The sequence below is a fragment of the Danio rerio genome, chromosome 6 (genome assembly GCF_052040795.2).
Source record: "Danio rerio strain M-AB ecotype USA chromosome 6, GRCz13ab, whole genome shotgun sequence".
Classification (NCBI taxonomy): Eukaryota; Metazoa; Chordata; class Actinopteri; order Cypriniformes; family Danionidae; genus Danio; species Danio rerio.
Genome location: NC_141026.1, coordinates 43,165,378 through 43,186,841, shown reverse-complemented (window position 1 = coordinate 43,186,841; position 21,464 = coordinate 43,165,378). Strand labels below are relative to the sequence as shown.

Here is a 21,464-nt window from a genome sequence, read left to right as displayed (position 1 = left end):
GTTTGTGCTCGGAGAATTAGGTGCTAGAGTTAAGAGAGGGGAGTTTTTTGCGCCATTGCACATTTGCTATTTACTTGATGGACTTTATGAGTGAAAAAACTAGCTTCACAATCTAGTAAACATTAAACAAACCACCTGAGGCGTGAGGATAAAGAACGAGCCTCCTCCATTCGGCCTCTTTACTTTCTCTCTTTACTTTGCTCCTTTACTTTTGTGGATGAGGAAACGGTGTTGTACACACTCTGCTGAAGACATCCATTAGCCTACATATTTAAATTTCATTTGTTAGGCGCAAGAATTGGTTTCAAAACTATTTCTAAATTTAGTTCTAATTTCTAGCAAACGAATAAATGAATGATAATAACGAAGTGTGGTCCAAAAAAATGAGTTATATCAAAACCCAATCCTATACCTATGCCCCATATGACGCATATATGTCTCCAAAACCCAACAGGTGGACAAATCTAAACTTGTTTTTAATAAAACAAATATAAATATGCCTTTAATAAATAATAATACTACTAATAATAACATCATATAAATGCAAATTGCCATGAATAAACTGTAAAAGCTCCCCGAGATGAGGCATGGAGGCAGGAATATTTTATATGTAGAAAATAATTTGTCATTTTAACCTTTATATTTTATATATATATATATATATATATATATATATATATATATATATATATATATATATATATATATATATATATATATATATAAAAGAGTGTGTTTTCTACAAGTGGTTTGTCAAGCCCACTCACCTGTGTGAGGCACACTCAAAATTGCATAATGTTCTGAGGTTGTTGTGTTGTGTACTTAGGGGAAAGAAGAGGGGGTCCAACAGTCCATATGAAGAGTTCCATCAAAAATTTTCTTCTGAATTATGCATTTTTCTAAGGCTCCTGTTAAGTCATTTTAATTTTATGCCAAATAGATTGTTTTCATTTCACATTTAAAGTGAAATAACTAAACATAAACATGGGAGACTGAGAAAAATGCTCATTTTAGAACATAATTGCGCTTCTGAACTCTTCATATATACTTGAAGGAGGCTCGAGTGTGAGTAAATTAGAAGGTGATTTAATCTTTGTGGTGAACCATTGCTTTGAATAAAGATTAGTGGGTGTCCATGTTCAACACAGGAGTGTCAAACTTACTTTCGGAGGGCTGTAGCCCTGCACAGTTTAGTCACAACCCACCTCCAACATACTTACCTGTAGGTTTCAAACATAACTAAAGGACTCAATTAGTTTGATCAGGTGGGTTTAATTAAGGTTGTACCTAAACTATGCAGAGCTGCGGCACCTTCAGGAACTGAGTTTAAAACTTGTGCACTAGAAGAACCATTTTGATTAGTACTTAAAAGTTGCATTTAATAATCTATTAAAGGGTTTCTGCAGTGAAACGTTTCCATGTATATTAAAGCTTCTTTATAGGCACTGTGACGGAGGGAAAAGAATTTTATGAATAAGAAATATTATAAATAGAAGAAAATGGAGAGGACTGAATCAGAAAGGGGGTAAGAGCCCAAAAGGCTAATGAGAAGGAAATAAAAGAAGTCATGCAACGTCCATCAGGCACGCACTTTCCCCTCATGTGCTCACTCATGCGCAAGCTCGACTCCTCTCGGCCATGATCTCTAGGGCCTTTCCCCTCTTCTCACAAAAGGTTTAGCCAAACAAACAAATAACCAAACAGGCAAGCAGGTAAATAAAAGAGCTGAACTTTTCCCTCAGCAAAAAGAGCACTCTGGCTTCTTGCTAAGCTGTGCCCGGGGTTTGCAACTCCATTTGACCCTTTTAAAATATTCAGATGTTTGAGGATATAAATGGACAGAGTGCCAAGGAGGAAAGAATGTGCTTCATAAAACATCTGATGAAAGGAGAAATTATCCCAATCGAAAGAAAGAGGTCGAGTCCACAGATTGCAGCACTTTGTGTTATTTGGAAAAATATGCAAACTTAGACAAAGAGGTCAAAAACACTCAAGAAAACGTCAAACAGCCAAGCATGAGACAGTCACACTCAAATCATCTACCGCTTACCTTCATGCCGTCAAGAAAACACCTCATACTCCATATACAGTACGAGCCAAATAATATTCCCAAACGCTATTTACATAGTCTCCCCTCCCCGCCTCCCCCAACATGAAAACAAGAAGACTGTGTGAAAAACACATGGTGTGTACAATATAGCATACATAAATATCAGTCAACAAGCAGCTAACCAGAGTTAGATGCGATTCAGTTGGAAGAAAGCAAAAGATGCAACACTGAGCATCATTACTGGTGCAAAGGCCAATGAACATCATCCGTTATGACATCATCATGACTATCACAGATGAGTGCAATTTCACATCTGGAGATTACGCAAGGAAAAAGCGTCAAAAATACCCACTGTTTGATTTATCATTTTAACAAAAAAAAATAATTGGTTTAATCTGAAGTCAAACATAAGTATGCACAATTTCTTTTCTTTTTTTTTACATGAAGAATACTCAATCCATGTACAATCAATCACATTTTGCAATTATATAATAAATCAAAAGTTTATAATTAAAGGGAAAATTCACTCAGAAATCAAATTATGTTAATTTACTCACCCTCAGGTCATTCATTCTCCTCAGTAGGACATTAAACATTTTTAGCTGAAGCCTTGATCTTTGATGATTCATGAAGTCTAAGTTAAACATTTTCAAGAGTCCAAATAAACATACAGGTAAAGCAAAGTAAATACCCATGCCATTGAAGTCTTATGAAGCGGAAACAACAAACATTTCCAAATCTTTTACCTTAAACTCACAGCCACTTAATCGCATGCGTACAGACATGAACTGATCATTAATATTATCACAAGTTGCATCATCCAGCATCATCACAATCAACATTTCCACAACCAATACAACACACAAACCATTTGGAGTTTGTTCTACAGATGACAGACTCGCTTCATAAAACATCAGTGTGTCATCAGGAACCAAAGGAATTCGTTTGGCTTTCCCTTTATGTCATAGATCCCAAACTCGATTCCTGGAGGGCCGCAGCTCTTCACAGTTTTGCTCCTATCAAACACAGCTCATCCAAGTGATCGAGGTGTTCAAAAGAGTCATAAACACAGCTGATCCAACTAATGAAGGTGTTCATGACTCTTTTGAACTCTTCGATTAGTTGGAGCAGCTGTGTTTGAGCAAAACTGTGCAGAGCTGCGGCTCTCCAGGAATTGAGTTTGAGACCTGTGCTTTATGCGTTAGACTCTCAAAGCACTAGTAGCCATTCACTATGAATCACCAAAGACTGTAAAACATTTTTAACATCCTACATTACATTTTTGATTGATCAAAAAGTGAATAAATGAACTGCAAATGAGTGTTTTTGAGTGAATGTTTCCTTTAAGTCACATATCAGGGTCAGCCAACTAGATCATAAACCATTTGAACCAGTTTTTTTCAGGCTGATCAAAATCATTTAAAGACCTTATAACTCAAAAAAGCCACCTAGATGAATCCTCTTCAACTCACTAGGGCATTAGATCACATTTTTAAATGAATCTTCACACAATAACATCAGATATTTCCTTCATGATCTGATGCCAGAACAGTCAGATCATTAATCTGATCAAATTATTAGTATTTTTATCAATATTTATAATTTTTTTTGCGCTATATCAGCCACTTACCAGTTTGAGAAGGGTTTTGTATGAATGAAACCCACAGTGGTTACTTTACATATGTACCAGCACCTCATTTTAACATATTAATATAAATATCTCTGACCCTAAAAGAGCAAATACCTTACAAAGGGGTCAGTCGAACATCTTTTTATAACATGAGGTCATTGGCAAAAGCTTAGGGACAGATAAGATTAGAAAAGAAAGCAAAATGAACACACGGTTTAAAACATTTCAGTGTAAAAGCTTCTATATATCTTGCATAATACAACGTGCATCAAACTGAACATCATCAATTATGATTGCTTGTATCGTGGATCTGCGCCTCTGTATGCTTACAATTGTGAGTGAGTGACGCCTATAATGGAAAAGGATCTAAAGTGCAGATTTGAAGGTGTTTTGTATTAACAGTGAGGTGGAAATCTACACCGCAAAAGTGCATTGTGTGAAATTATGTGCTCAAACACGCATGCATTCAGTGTGAACATGCAGATATCATGTGACGCTTCAAAAATAGTGCGCATACAGAGGATCCATTTCCAAAGCATTTAGAGATGTTGAGAAATCTTTGAAAGCACATTAGGTGAAGAAAATCTTAGGTGGGATTCGTGAATCTTTGCATAACTTGTCAAGTTACATGTCATAATTGTGACTTGTTCACCAATATTTAGATTTTAAAACGCACATAAAAAAATGAAACTCCATTCAGATAAAAAGTGTTAAAGAATAACGTGTCAGAAGTAGGATTTGTCCCTCAAAGCTCTGGTCTCTCATGTTAGCTGTTACACTTTGTTTTTCGTCTTTAAATCAGCATTATAAAGAGATTAAGTTAAAATAAATTGGCAAAATATTCTGTAGTATTACTAACTGCTTAACTGACTTAAATGGTAAGAAAAGAAATCTCCCATTCTTTATCCGTAACGTGATAGAGAAAAGAATGTGATGATATATCCTTAATAAAAAAGATTTTTTTTAAAGTGAGTTTCACATCCCATTAACGGCAGATTATAAGTGTGTTTTGATATATTCAGTATTTAAAAAACAAAGACTGGGAGAATGTTGTCTAATACATACACTATAAAGCTTTAAGATAAGCTCTGTTAGTAAGAATGATTTTGTTAAAACCTCTCTCAAAGTTTTTCACTCTCGTTTAAGCCACAGATCCATATCTTTTCCCCAACATGGCCGAGTATCTCCTGTAGTCGAGTTCCATTTTGTTCAGATTTTTCCATTCCGAGCTTTTGAGTTCCATCATTAGCAGTTACTGTTCCAACAATCTTCTTTTTGGAACTACTCAGTCTCTCTGAATATAAAAGTCCCATGTTTGCTTGAGTTCTCCCACTGCCCATATTGAACATGTGCTGCGCTTACCAGCTCTGCAAGTCTGTAGCTTAGGAAACGCAGTCATTGTAAAGTCCAGGAGCAAGGTGGAAGATGTTGCTGTCTTTTTTTTGTTTTAAGAGGGCACCTGAGTGAGCTCCAGAAAACCTGCGTCAAACCACTGCACAGGAAAACACACAAATGAAAAAAGAAAGAAAGTCATTGTAAACCATGCGGAAACATTTCTTTCCCACATGAGAGGAAGGGAAATGGAAGGGTTTGCTCTAATGCTAGGTTCAGACTACAGTTTATCAGTCCAAATCTGGCACAAGATACTTTTTACATACGGCATGATTTGTAAATGACAATGGCACACACTGAGAATCGACTATACACTATAAAATCGAACTGTGAATTAGTAGGTTTGCGTATTCTGTAATTCATGTTTCTATTTTTTTTATTTTTCCCAGTTTACTTATATCTTTGAAACGCATTATGAGACCTTGATCAACTTTTAATCCTAAAATGTTGAAAAAACTACTTTTATTAACATTGTAATAGTTTAGTGACATATTTTCTGGATTGGTGTCGTATATTACGATACAAAAACCCTGTAATAAGCTGCCAATTCATTTTTGCTATTTCACAGATTTATTTCTCTATATATTATTTCAAGCTACTAAAATGTCAATAAAAGTCACTTTGTTAAACTGTAGAGTTGAATTTTCAACATTAAAAGTCAACAGAGCAGAAATCAAGCTCCCATAATGCAATTCACAACCGCAAATAAACAGAAAGCAAACAATATGGAAACTATTATTTGACAGATTTTTTTTTACAGTGTAGAACATACAAGACACGTCACTCATATAGTTTTGAATGGGGAAAAGTGTAACAGCCAATATGGCAAATGAAGCCCCACCTACTATTACAGAATTCTCCAGGGGAGGGGCTCAGAGGAGATGTGAATTTCTGCAGAATTTGTGTGATTTGAACATTTAGAAATGAACTAGAGACAGTTGTTGTCAGTGTTGGGGATAATGCATTATAAGCAAAGAGCGTTACATAATAATATTACTTTTCCAAGTATTGAGTACTAAGGACTGCACTACTTTAAAAAATAAGTAATAATAAGTTAAGTTACTTAAACTGTAATTCTAGTTACTTTTCAGTTTAGTTAATTCCCTTTTAATAAAATAAAATCCAGCATGCAATGAGAGAATGAAGGAACACAAAGAAACCAAGATGTCCTTACATTTCTGTGATGGAAATATTCTCATTATTTTGACATTATTATTACATGAAAGACAAGGAAAAGAGGATTATCTGAATAGACAATTAGCAAATGCATTGCTTTAAACTTTCATTAATCTATATATACGCCATGTAGAGCTCTGGGTAAGGAAGTTCTCTGAAGATCACATTATCCTTCATACATTTTAAAGTGTTATTTTAAAGGTAAATAAAGGTCATACACTGTGTTATTAATTGCAGAGCTCCTCTATTCATCAAAAAAAACAATTAAAAAAAATCAAGCCTCAGCCAGGTCAGAAAAACGCAAAAGTAACGTAACGCATTACTTGCCATAAAAAGTAACTAAGAGGCCGATCACACTGAATGCCCTTTTTGTGTTGAGAGGCACAAACGTTTTGCATGCTGCTTATGCACTCTACGGGCCTCGTTTTTTAACTGCCTGCTGCACTTAAATTTTTTTGCTGTTGCAAAAAAGTCAACTCTGAGCGAAAAAAAAAACGCATTGCGTCAGTCGCGTCTCTTTCATTCTCCAATCAAATGAAAGCAGAGGTGGGGTTTCCATTGAGGTGACAGTAGTGTTTGTGTTATCAAGAAGACTACGAAGAGTTTTGAAGATAAAGAAAAAGACTAGTGGTTGAGACTTGTGGTTGCTTTGTTTTTGGTGTATGCTGCTGTATGACTGCACAAATCTTGAATTTCACAATAATATTAAATATTAAAATTATACCTGTATCAACAGAAACACTCTCGCACAATACCCAGCAGATTCAGTCATTGCCTAGCGACATAAAATTGCACTGCGCTTCTTTTTTTCCTTGTCAACAAAAAGTCATTGCGGTGAGCCTCGCAATTTTAAAACGGATAAGCGTGTTTGGTGTGATCGGGCCCTAAGTAACGCAACTAGTTACTTTTTTGGGTAGTAACTCAATATTGTAATCCATTACAACTTTCCCCATCACTGGTTGTTGTTTTATTTTATGGGTGATTCCCAATATGAAATTTAATCGAAAGCTTGGCAAGCAATTTTGAAGAATTTGATGTTTCCCCATTCAAACAGAATGCCCGAAAGGTGTTTTAAAGATGGCCATCGAGTGAAATGACTTGCCTTAAAGGGACTTTGGAATCGATGACAGAAAGATTAGAATATTTCTGTTTTTCACATAAAAGCTTCTATGCTGACCAATAGCAGCACAGAAGCTTCTCCATATAAAACTTGGGCAAGCAAAATAGGTGGAATTATATATTTCCTGGTAACAAGCCTTGTAATATTACACATGTCACTTTTGAAGTCACTATTTTTTAGCTTCTCATTTAGAGAAGTACAAACCAGATAGGAGAACCAAAGTGCAGCGGTTTACTTTTATTTTAAATAACTGACGATTGTTCAGCCATAAAGCAAATAAAAACCTTGTTCGTGTAATCATTAGATTTTCTTGTTGTTTTCTAGTCGTAAAAGAAGGAATGATTTGGTTTGGTATAGAAATAATTGATTGGTATAGAAAAATAAATCTAAATTGTAATTGGCCATTTCAATCGGTGCATAACTGCTTTTGTTTACAATAGCCAGTTGCAACTTCTGCTTTTTCAATGACATCACGAATGTCATAAAGATGGCACATGATGATTTGTCGGAAATCAATTTATAGTCTGACGTTTATTGTGCCAGATAAAGACAAAAATCTATCAAGGGTTGTTTCATATATTAGTACCTTGTGCGTAAGGAACATTTTCTGATGAGGTGAGAAGACAACAAGATGGAAGCGCAAGAGAGAATTGACAAAACACACGCATGTAAGACAAACATGGCACAGTGTTTTACTTCAACCTGATACATGCAAATGTTATGGTACGTTACTGTGGAAACACAGCCACCATTCTATCGAACAATTAGAAATGCCTGACGATACTGACGAAGTATTTGACAACATCCTGTAGACAAATCTAATTAGAGCGTTGTGGTTCTCTGTCAACAAGCTGCACTGTGAGGAGACTGCCACTGAAAACTGAGGGTGTTTGTATGGACAGAATTCCACCAATTCCACCTCTAATTGCATCATTTAGACTGGGGAAATTCAGTTCCTCGAAGGGATTACACATGGAGACATGGGACATATATACTCACAGGGTATTAGACAGATTTAGAAACACCTGATAAAAAAAATATTTATTTAAAACTAATCTTTTTATCCAAACGCTTAAATATAAAAATTTGTTTTTTTCATGTATTTTTTTTCAAAGGTGTTTTCATTTATTGATTCGTTTAATTATTTATATTTTTATATATATATATATATATATATATATATATATATATATATATATATATATATATATATATATATATATATATATATATATATAAACATTTTGGCTCAGTACAAATTTAATATAGTTTTCAGTTTTTTTAATCTAATTTATTATGAATATAATTTGAAATTTTATTTTATTTAAAAAAAATAAATGAATAAATATATATTATATATATATACACATACATACATATATACACATACATACATATATATATATATATATATATATATATATATATATATACATACATATATACACACACACATATATATATACATATACATATATATATACACATATACATACATATATACATACACACATACATACATACATATATATATATATATACATATACATATATATATATATATATATATTTTTTTAATATATATATATTTACAATTTTTACAATAATGTTTTATTCTTAATTAGGAGTTAATTATTTAAATTAGATATGTTTACAAGCTCCAACAGATTTAAAATCAAAGTTTATAATCCTATGTTTTCCCATGACCAACTTACATTAAAACTTTCTACACCCCCATTAGTCTCCTGTTCATTGACGGTCTAAGTAGAATGTGACAACAGATGGCTAAACTAACAGCTTAAACCCAAATCATAGATTATTAAAAGTTAAAGGCGTCAGGCATATGCTGGTCTCAGCAATGCAAACACCCCCTCCTGATGATCATAATTACACACAGCAGGACATTTAACACACGACCGTACAGCTCAGCATAAAAATGGTGTAAAAATGGAAATGTAGCACCGGAATACCTGTTTCTGAGTTACAGCAGGATGTCCCACTCGTCAAAATACTCCTAGGCTTCTCCGTCCAACAGGAGAGGGTGTGACCTCGCCCACAACCACCCCGTCTCCACCAACAACTGCACAGACAAATGTGTGAAAATGACCTCTTTCACCTTTTACAGAACGATTGTAATGTACTGTTCATTCAGCACAAACTGGTAAAAAGAATAAGCCTGGGAGAGATCACTTGCTTTAATTATGTATTAGGTTTGAGGATGATTTCTGAAGGGCTGTGTGACATTGAAGACTAAAGTAATGTCTGATCAAAAATTACACTTTATGAAAATACACACAAATAAACAATGTTAAACAAAAACAGCATCAAAACAAATTTTAAATAATAAAATATTTTTATTAGAATGTGTTGAAAAATAATAATGACAGGTATTTCAGCTATTTCTACTATATTGATTTATTTAATACACTCATTGATATGTAATTTAGTGTAATATTTATACCAACAAATAAATAAATAACTTAAATACTATATACAAAACTAAAAATCATGTTAGGCATGAATAAAAAAAGAATCATTTGATTACATAGTAAAAGACTCACAGTGAAAATCCAAAATACTAATTACCTAAATACTAATAATTATCCTGTCCTTCAAACCATTACTATACAGCCTATTCACTTCACAAGCTTTACACACTGTTGTTTCAAATGGATCACAAGGAGGCGGTGCTGATACATCCACAATTTAGTTCGGCAACGCTTGACGTCACCCATTTAAAGTGAATGGGAAGGGTTGACGCTGAAGCCCTGTCTGAATCGGGCGTTATCTATTTGTCAACAAAAAAAAATCAAATCAGCTAAAATCGAATAAAATCTTGTACGATGTTTGTTTGTTTTTTTCTGTCAAGTTGTTAATAAAAACATTTTGGACACAAAATTGTTTATATTTGTGGATCAAAAAGTATATTTTACATTACATACTCCAGATTAACATCGTACTTCAGATGAATTATTAGATCATTTTAATGGGATTCCTCATCAATTATTGAATTATTCAACTGAACTTACATTTTAGAGAGTATAAATGATTTAGCATTTTACATGACCTTTACCTATTTTACATGATTTTAATGAAATACCTCTGAATATTGTTTTTATCCATTTCATAGATTTTTAGATTTGCCGATGTCACTTTAAATAGTAAAGTACAATTGAAATGTGTTCTAAATAAATAATACTTACTTAAGTAAAGTGCAGATCAGCATGAGCATGACACTGCCCACCACACACAACACCAGCATGGTGGCCACGGTCTGCTGCCGGTGGTTTGATGCCACCACTGCTAGGAGATCTGCATGTTCACACCGCATCCCCACAAAGCCAGGATGGCATCTACAAAAAAAAAAAAAAAAAAAAAAAACATCAGAATGCGTTTCATTACTACTCAAAAGGGAGATGAATAATACTGATTTGCTCTTCAGTGTTTGGACTTTCAGCAGTGAAAATTAAACCACACTGAACTTAACTTTAACCCTGAAAACTGGACTGACACAGTTTGAATTTATCAAAACTTATATGTTAAGCTGCTTTGACCCAATCTTCATTGTAAAAGCGCTATGGAAATAAAGATGAGTTGAATTGAATTAAACCCCAGTATGCAAGAAAAAGAATGCATTTAGTAAAGTGTTTAGTCACAAAATGAGGCATTTTGTTCATAAAGCCATGTGAATCATCTTTTTGAAACCAATCACACTTAAACTGATTATCATTCTTTTGACGTTTTACTATGAACTGCTACATATGAATGTGGAAGAAGAAAACTTGTACAAATTCAGACACTGACTTGAATCCTGCTATTGTGCCAAATGTTTACATGCAAAAGCAATTTAGCAAAGGACAAAACATGCTTGTCTACACAAGGACGGCTCAAGGAACATGCTGTCGGCAACAATTAATCCAAGTGAGTCAGCAATCAAAATGCATGTCAGCCCGTTTAGACTTCTTTACACCGGCAGCTTAAATCCAATATTTCTTTCTAGCATTTCCGATTCTAATCCTGTTATTACATAAAAAATATGTTGTACGTGAAGAAAAGGCACAAACATTTGAATCCAAATCAGGTTTTGTGGTAAATCTAACCTAAAGTTCCATCATGGGATTAGTTTATTTGAAATCTCTTTTTTGATTAAGATGCACAATATTTGATTACATATACAGTGGTGATGTACTAAATAAAACAGTACATACTACTTTGCTTCATCACAGTTGTGACTCTTAATCTATGGAGCATAATAGTCTAGTCCCAGAAGTAAAATCTCCACTGATTTTGTCAGAATTTCTTTACGGGAAAAAACGTAAACAATAAAATAGGGCTGCACAAATATATTAGTGATTTATATTGTCATTCGCAATAGTCATGTCGCAGGATATGCAACAGGGCTGCACAACATATTGTTTTACCATCAATATATGCATATATGCAATATATGCATAACCGATCTCGCCAATGTCAATGTCGCAGGATCTGCAATGTCAAACCAGTTTTAAAATTTGTAATTGAATTTTAATTGAAAACACCCTTGATTAACCATAAGGTTACCAGAACATTTATCCTTTGTGTGATGTCACTATTCAGGCATAAGAAATAATATTTCTAACTTTAAAGAAAGATTAATTGTATTTTTTGGTATACACAGTTGAAATCAGAATTATTAGCCCCCTTTGATTTTCTTTTTCTTTTTTAAATATTTCTCAAATTATGTTTATCAGAGCGAGGGAATTTTCACGGTACATCTGATATTATTTCTTTTATCTGGAGAAAGTCTGGTTTGTTTTATTTCAGTTAGAATAAAATTAAGGTCAAAATTAATAGCCCCTTTAAGCTGTATTTATTTTCGATAGTCTACATACAAACCATCGGTATACAATAACTTGCCTAATTACCCTAACCTGCCTAGTTAACCTAAATAACCTAGTTAAACTTTTAAATGTCACTTTAAGCTGTATAGAAGTGTCTTGAAAAATATCTGGTAAAATACTATTCACTGTCATCATGGCAAAGATAAAATAAATCAGTTCCTAGAAATGAGTTATTAAAACTATTATGTTTAGAAATGTGTTGAAAAAAATCTTCTCTCCGTTAAAGGGAAACTAGAGAAAAAAAAATAAGTAAGGGGGTTAATAATTCAGGGGAGGTAATAATTCTGACTTCAACTGAATATATGATGAAGACTATAAAGTGTTTTACATTTGATTATTAAATTTGTGTATCTTTCTGAATATTGCTAGACTTCCAGAAAATCCTGAAGCACCATATATTTAATTTGTACAGTATCATTGCTCTACTGTATTTCTGAATGTTTGTGATTGGTCTATTATACTTTATGCAGATGCACTCTCTTACGAAATCACCCCAATATACAGAAAATTATGAATTGTTTCCAAATACAGCTATTCATTTCATCTGGTGAAATTATATATTCAGTATCGCAATATATATTGTACAAAAATAAAATACTGTCTTTTTTTCTAGTATCGTGCTGCCCTGATATGCAATGTTAAGTCTGGATTATAATTTATCCTTTGCATGTGTTTTTTTTGTGACTATGAGGCTTTTTAAAGGATTCAGGGATAATAAATTGTACAGTCCCAGTACAACAAAATATCACATTGTTAATTTTTTACAATATTGTGCAGGTGTATAATAAAAGGTAAATTTTAAAGACAGATTTGTTGTGAGCTCTGAGGTTGTTAATTTGTTATTTTAATAATTAATAAATTGTTATATTTAATAATCACCAATTCAACTATTGTAACACTACACTATCCATAATGCTGTACCGAAAACCCTCCTAAAGAGGACTGCAAGTAACATACTGTATCCTATACACTTACAATATGTGTGTATTTAATTATAAAATATTTTTTACACACATGCATATTATATATTCAACTTGAAATATAATGTTTCTATAAGTACAGCTTTAAATTAATTGCTTTATTTTTCCCCCATTTGTTTTTCCTTTGACTGTGCCATTTGAAATACCTTATGTACTGTAGTTTTGAAACTCATTAAAGATGTTTAGTATAGTTAGTTGGTTTGGATCATGACTTATTAGTTATAAAGCTTCAATGGAGGATTTTTCTTTTTAAACTCTGCCCTGCGGGGAAAATGCTCAAATAAAAACTCTACTGCAAAACTGCTAGTAAATAATAAATGTTTACCGGATGTGCTCTTCAGAATCTTGCCAGAAGTAATAAGTAATCCGAGTACTTTTGCCAAGAATTTTAACAATACAATGAATTTAGACATGCATATCTCCTTACATAAACATTATTTCTACATAGTTTGGAAGCACGCATGGTGAACTCACGAAACTTATTCAAATTTGAAAGTTAAGCTCCAATTTGAACATTAATACTGTTAACAATGAAGAGATGTCAGGTAAAACACAATCAGTGCAATGCATTTAAAACAACCAATTCTTTCGATTCAGCATGAAAAAGAGAACTTCAGAACTTACACACATGCAGGTGTTTCCTCCAGGATGAGAAAACGACATGTGCCATGAAAACAGAAGTGGCTGTGGGAGTCGGGACAGTCATCAAAGTGAGAGTGGACTGCAGCTGCTATAAATTCTTCAAGAACAAAAAAAAGCTGGGTTATTGCTAAAGATCTATGCTTGGGTTCTTTGATTTCGCGAGGCCTCTAGAGCCACTTGATCAGATTCAAGACCTGTAAAAAGATGATGCCAACCATCCAAGGACTTTGAGGACAATACATGCACAGTACACTTCACGGAACATGTACACATGGACATCACCTTTTTTTTGAAAGGACACTATATACACTATATAACTGCAGGTTAACTATGTTTGTATATGATGTCTGCACTACACACAACTCTTTAACTGTTCTGATATAGATTTTAAATGCAATAATGTGCATTCAATTAATTGAAATTGAACTAAAATTGAAAGGCCTTGTGACCATTATTGCGGTTGCCTCTTAGTTCATTATAAATTGATATATGACAAGAATTTAGTGGTAAAATAAGTAAAGAAATGAAAGGAAGACAAGAATTCCCAAGTTCTCAGCCAGGTTACCAATAGGAATTAGAGGATTTGATATTATCTAGAAGATCACAGCCCTTTAGATTCTATTATTTCAAGACCATCCGGTTTCTCAGACTTTATCCACCCTAAGGCTACACACTTGATCTAAAGAGAGTAAAGACATTGTATAAGACAAGAAAGAGTAAGATTCATCCAGGGCTACCATTATGATCTGAGGGGCTTGTTTTTAAACTGGCAGAATCCCTTTTTCTAATTATGGTAAGCTTTGTCTACAAAGGGTATTTACCGTGAATGAAAACTGTCTGCTGTACAATAAATGAACTAGTCCACCATTACTATGTCTTATTCCAAACCAAGTCAGCCAAACCAAGGTGTCACTATAGCCCTTAAGAGTCATGATGAAACAGAAGTAGCTACTGATTTCTTTTTCAGTATTGTTAAGCACAGTAGCAAACATTAAAGTATAATAAACTATTCATAAAAATTCAGAAATAACCAAAAGATGAAGACTTGGCTATTTTTTATTGATTTGATTGATTTTTGGTTGGAGAGGTCCAGCAGACTAGGAAGCAGGAACTATACTCTCATTCTGGCAAAATAATCAAGTAACTTTGATGCCATACCATGGCTGCAGCAGGTGCAATTATGTTACGCATAGTGCTGGCACGATACTGTATTTCAGTTCCAATAGGTACTGAAATTTTAAAGACGTCCATTTCCTGCTAACATTTAGGCGCTGTTGATCGCGTTCTTATGCCTTATTTACACCAGCATCGTCTTTGTAGCTGCCTGTTGATCTGCAAACACAAACACATCTTCAGCATGGATAATACAACCGGCCTCCAAGTGAGCTGAGAGAAGATTACATGAGCTCTACTCGTGCTACTATTGGCTGTCGCTCAAGGAAGTCGCTCTTCATTTGCATAAAGTTGAAGGATTCTAAACCAACAGTTGCTCGCATAGATGGAGGTCGCCAGAAGTCACTCGTTTTCCGTTGAAATAAATGGCAATTGTTGCTTTGCAGCTGTGAGTTGATTGTAGTGTGAATTAAGCACTGCTGATTTGCCATTGTGTTCACATGCTAAACAGAAATGACAGTGATTGGCTGTGAAGGTAATCGGTTAACTGCTGTTTACAGAGTGCAAACACAGATACAGACACTGGAGCTGTTTAAAGCCACTAAAATCAGCTGATCTGTTTTTGAGCTGACATATGAGCGAACCACTGATGAATCGGCTGATATTTGTGGCTTTAAACTCCTCCAATGTCCATGTATCTGTGTTTCACAGCCAATCACAGTCATTAAGCATGTGGACACAATGGAAAATCAGCAGTGTTCAAGTATGTGCTCAACAGCGCTCAAATGTTAGCGGGAAATGGACGTTTTTAAAACTTTTTTACCGTGACAACACTAATTACGCAGCACCTAAATATTGGCTAACTTCTGTTAATATAACCAACATGTATACCTGCTTCCACAAGGATCATGGCTTGCAAGGTGCAACATCGGAGACATTTGTGTGAGATGATTCAAAACATATTTACTTTGGTGTAGATCCTGAAATGTATTTACGTAAATACACAGAAATTTGCCGACTTTCAGGCACTGCATATGTGCCTGCTGCAGCCATGGTACAGCAGCAAAGTTCTTTGATTATTACACCAGAATTAGAGTATAGTTCCTAGCTATATCAACTTAAAAAATAGCAACTTTTCATTTCAGTATAAGATTCATCTACAGAAGCATCAAGTTTTAAATAGGAAAATTTTCAAAAACATTTTAAATGAGATGCTAATGGTCTAATTGAATTCAATATATTATGCTAAGCTAAGCTAAAATAGCTCTTGCCAGACCCAGAGATCGGCTGAATGGATTCGAAAATGGTAAAACTCAACTGTTTAACTTTAGAGAAGTTGTAAAAAAAAAAAAAAAAACTATAATATATTTAAAAAAAAAGTGGAGTGTTCCTTTAATAAGTGTTTCCTATAAACACAGCTTACATTTCCAAATACATCAAAATACAGTTTTAAGGTTAACTGGGATAAAAAGTTTAAAAAGTTAATTTAAATATTTAGCTTCTGAAATGCAGGAAACTAGCTCGCTTTCATAAGACGGCCATTTTATGTTGCATAATACATTACATGTTACATAAACACGCATGGCATTTCATACCTACGAAACCTAAATTAACCCAAGCATAAAGAAAAGAAGAGGCATCACATACTTCTGACTCGTGTGGTAGTAGTGGTGGTCGTGGTGCTGGTGGTGGTAGTGGTGGTAGTTGTTGTAGTAGTTGTTGTCGTGGTTGCAATAGTCGTCGTTGAGGTAGAATTCTCTTGCACCTGCCCATACGTAAAAAGGGAGCCTACAAATCAAACACAACATGCGTATATTCAACAGAAACTAGAAATGTTGACGATAACCAAGCAAGCAGATTACGACGAGGTCTTCAAAACGACCCAAATAACACAACCACTTACCCAAACGTGAAAACGAGGATCCAACAAAGTCAAAAAATGCCACATTCATAATGGTTACAGCAATGACAAAACCACGAAGCAACAGCATCACACACTAGAGAGAAAAAGGCTTGAGAGGCATTTAGCTCAAATGAGAAATAGCTACTCAAAGTCAACTAGCTTCAGACTCAGAGATTAATTAAAATGCCATGGAACAACAGTGGGAGTTTCTGACTTCTGACCTTAAGACTATTTTGAGAACTGCTACAGAGTAGGACTGGGTTAAGATAAATTAAAGTGGATTGTGATGCGGATCTCTCCGCATGCACAGGTAGGACACCACCATAGAAATCGGCCCTTACAATTCATGCTTACATCTCTGCCAAATGGCAAGAACATCACAAATCCCAAAATGTATTGCACTGTTCTAAAAGTTTCTTAGAGTGATGTTTTTGCACCATTATTGTTGAATAACACTGCAATGAGATCAATGAAAAAAAATTGCAGATGTCAAGAAAATGCTGATTATAACTTCCTTAATTCAACAATAAAAATACAAAAATATGTTTACTATTGTCATTAGCTTAACAACATGCTAATGCAAAACTGCAGAAACCAATCGGTTGAGTTGTAAAGTATATTCAAAAGGTTTCATGATGTAAAGGAAAAGTAGATGGGGATGTAACGCAAACATTTGGTTTTAATTATATATATAAATTACTGAATATGCAATTAATAAGGCCTCTCAATTAATTCTCTCACATGCTATTCATTCTGTGTTTAATTAAAATGTCTTTATTTTAAGACCGAGGTAAAAATCTGTTATTTAAACAAAGGTCATGCATAATGATTCACATGCAGGCCATCTTCATCTGTTTTATACCATTTCTAAAGTGTACTGATTAGCCTCTAATATTTACTGCGGTGCTACTAAAATGGTTTGATAGGAGTCTGGGACCTCAAGGCACCTTTATATTCTATGTGCATGGGGCTTTTATGAAAATCCTTGTTAAATGAGAAAACATTATTTTTCATTGCACTGGAAACTTCTCGGAAATAGCTTTCCTGGTTACCAGAACACTTTAAGATTTAAAACATAAGCACCGAGCTGAAAGTATAGTGCACATAATATATTGATACATTTACCAAATTGAAGACTTGTTGGGGGCATGTTACTCTGGGTGCAGTTTCAGCAAGTAAACAGAAAATGAAATAATAAAGAAAATGCCCAGAAAGAAGAAATTCCTCACCGAATGAATTCTTAAAGGGATAAATCACCCAAAAATGAGACTTTACTCACTTATTTATTACTCTCGAGTGATACTTAAAAAACATTTACGTGCTACCCTTTTCTGCAGAACAAATGTTGGAAACTTGTAACTATTGACTTCCATAGTAAAAAACATAGTATGGAAGTCAATAGTTTCGGTTTTCAAACATTTTTCAAAATTACTTCTTTTATATTCAACAGAAAATAAGAAACTCAAAGAGGTTTGTAGACAAGTGAAAGATGAGTAAACGATGACAATTTTAACTTTTGGGAAAACTCTCCCTTTACAAAATTGATGATATTTTGAAGAAAGCTGATAGCTCTGGGCAAAAGAACAGAGACATTTCTCATGATGTTCCACAGAAGTCAGCCAGCCATGTTTTGTAACAAGTAAATAAATAATATTAAAGTGACTAATAAAAAAAGTGGGCAAAAAAAGATTTTGGGTTATTTAGCCCTTTAATGTAAGAAAACCCTATTATTGCAAGCGTACACCTCCTAATGGTTTTCTTTACCAGCTGCCATTCCTTAATCATTGTTGTAACAAAATCGCATTCTGAGAAAATGGGACTTCGTCTATTGTTGCAGTAGAGCTCAAGTTCCCATTGAATGTTATTTAGAAAGTAGAAAGAAAGTACATTATGGGGCATCAGGCAGGTTTAGAAACGCCTTGTCATGATGATCCAAATATAAATACTTGAACATTTGAAATGACAGAAAGCAACAGCCCGCATGATGTCCTGCTGATTGAAAAATACTACTTGAAACTTGACTTTCTCACATTAATACTGCTTGCTGGGTTAAGAACGTGCCTTCACTGTAGCAACAAAGGCATAAAGGAGAGAATGGCTCTATATTTAAACTAAGCTCAGTTAACCTCGTTAATGAAGGGTGCAAGACTATTGAGCCAGAGAAGCTGCTGGACAAAAAAGGACAGCAAACCACTGCTTCTAGCATGCATTACTCAGACTGACAGGACATCTGTCAAATTTAAGCAAAGTTATTACACACTGGATATCCAAGTTCTTCACTACTAATGATGAGACTGAATGGTTTGTCAGGGAAAAAACTTAGAATAGAGATTATTAAAGATTAGTGTCAAATCATAAAGCAATTATAAAATATAAATGTAGGCTATCATCACTGGAAAAATCCTATGCACATCATTAAAAGCTTAATTCACAGCTCACATCTTTATATTCAGCGTCTAAAACTCTGAATCAACACTATTCTCAATTTGAATAAGTTAAAATTCAATTGAGACATGTTTATTTAGGCAAATCCTAAAAATCCAATGTTTTTATGTAAAATCCTTTCATTCATGAAAAATAATTTATGAAAAAAACTATAAAATCGTTTCGGTCTTTGCATCTCTTGTAAACTTAAGTCTTACATTTTATTTTAAAAAAACGTATCAAAAGAACGCAACAATAAACACTTGTACTCACCGGTGAGAAGGAATATTGTATCCCAAAAAGCACGATACATCATTATAAGGTGTTTGGGTGAGTTGTTGATGAAGGATTCTCAGCGTCGTCTTTTATATTAAAACATTTATCTTTGCCAATAAAGATGAAGGCACGCGCGTTTTCCTGAGATTGGCTAGTAGTAGTTATTACTGACCGTCCGTTGCACTGGTCAGAAACCTGACTTCCATATTAAAACTCTAAGCGTCTTTCTTCATAGTTTCATGTCGCGTACTCGACACAAGACGCCATGCGTCGATCCAGGTATTTTGAACTTGACGTCAAACTTGAGCAACGTCGTCTTTCTGTTGACGTCATATGAAACGCTAACTATTTATTTCTAATTCACCATGATGTTAAAGATGGTAAAACAGGGGTGAAATATGGTTAAGTAGAGAACTGCTTTATAGATTACTCAGAGCGCAGGACTCTCCACACCCTGAACATCCTTCTGCTGTGCGTGCGCGCGCGCGAGTTAAAAGAGGAGTGCACTGCTGGGCTGGAGGACAGTTAACGTTAGGGTTTTAACACTTTTTATTTATTTATTTATTTATTTATTTATTTATTTATTTATTTATTTATTTATTTGGAAGTAAACTAAATAAATATATTTTGAATAATCTAACAATCATTAACAAAATTACATATAAGTAAAAACTTAACAGAACATATTTATTTAAGTAGTATTTAGACCCATATTTGATATTTATTTATTTATTTGGAAGTAAACTAAATAAATATATTTTTAATAATCTAACAATCATAAACAAAATTACATTTAAGTAAAAACTTAACAGAACATATTTATTTAAGTAATATTTAGACCCATATTTGATATTGATTTTTTTTACATTAGTCACATGAACCACCCTTCAATTTTTTTTTACATTCCAGGGGTGCCAAAACTTTTTCGTATAAAGGGCCAAAAGCCAAATATTATTGAGAGCCATGGGTTGAATGTAAATATACCACCTATATTATATTAAAGTTGCCATGGGTAATTTTCTAAATTATTTCATAAGATTAAAACATAGAAAACATTACTTTAAATCATAAGTAAAACATTTAAAATGATAAGTTATTGCAATAATTTTATAATACATTTATAGCACAGTATATTTCCATGATGAATACTAGTCAAGCAGAATCTGCCTCTGCCTTGATTTGTCCTTGGTCTGCCGGGTGACAGTATGTACATCTAAACTAAATCTGATTAATTTACACCGTTTAATTGAAACATTTATTTTAGTTAGCTTTTAACAATGAAACAAACAAAAGGCTACATTAAATTGGAAATGCTAACCTCTAAACCATGCCCATCATTCTTCCTCTCTTCCCTCTCTTATCAGATGGGATGCGGGCCAAATCAAAGGGTACTGTGGGCCAACTTTTGTTGTCAAGTTTACCTTTACATGTGTGGTGTGGCATGATTTTTCCATTTTTCATTTAAGACTGGATTACACTGAAGGCCAAAATGAGTTAAGATAACACGTAATAACTGTAATGGAATAAACAGGCTACTGGGACAGTCATAAAAGCAGGTCTATGGTACATTAACTTAGTAAAACAAATTTTAATTCTAACTCTCTAATTTGATTGACAATTTTTTGTAATACAAACAGGCAAGAACATATTAATCCTTATGAAAAATATCCAGGGTGAGGCAGTGGTGCAGTAGGTAGTGCTGTCGCCTCACAGCAAGAAGGTCGCTTGGTCGCTGGTTCGAACCTCGGCTCAGTTGGCGGTTCTGTGTGGAGTTTGCATGTTCTCCCTGCCTTTGCGTGGGTTTCCTCCAAGTGCTCTGGTGTCCCCCACAGTCCAAAGACATGCAGTACAGGTGAATTGGGTTGCCTAAATTGTCCG

The 21,464-nt window shown here is 34.1% G+C and overlaps 1 protein-coding gene across 14 annotated transcripts; it reads right to left on the bottom strand.

Moving 5' to 3' along the window:
- Positions 1-1,930: 1,930 nt before the first annotated feature.
- On the bottom strand, positions 1,931-20,054 carry tgfa (transforming growth factor, alpha). Of its 14 annotated transcripts, none has more exons than XR_015492429.1 (8): positions 19,584-20,054; positions 16,887-16,980; positions 16,631-16,771; positions 13,853-13,967; positions 10,572-10,721; positions 9,339-9,448; positions 3,238-5,172; positions 1,931-3,048 (listed from the first exon to the last, which is right to left on the bottom strand). XR_015492429.1 is itself a non-coding variant. In XM_087254747.1 (8 exons), the coding sequence occupies exons 2-8, from the start codon at positions 16,972-16,974 to the stop codon at positions 5,165-5,167; spliced, it is 633 nt and encodes a 210-aa protein (XP_087110873.1). In that variant the 5' UTR covers positions 16,975-16,980; positions 19,584-20,054; the 3' UTR covers positions 1,931-5,164.
- Positions 20,055-21,464: the final 1,410 nt, after the last annotated feature.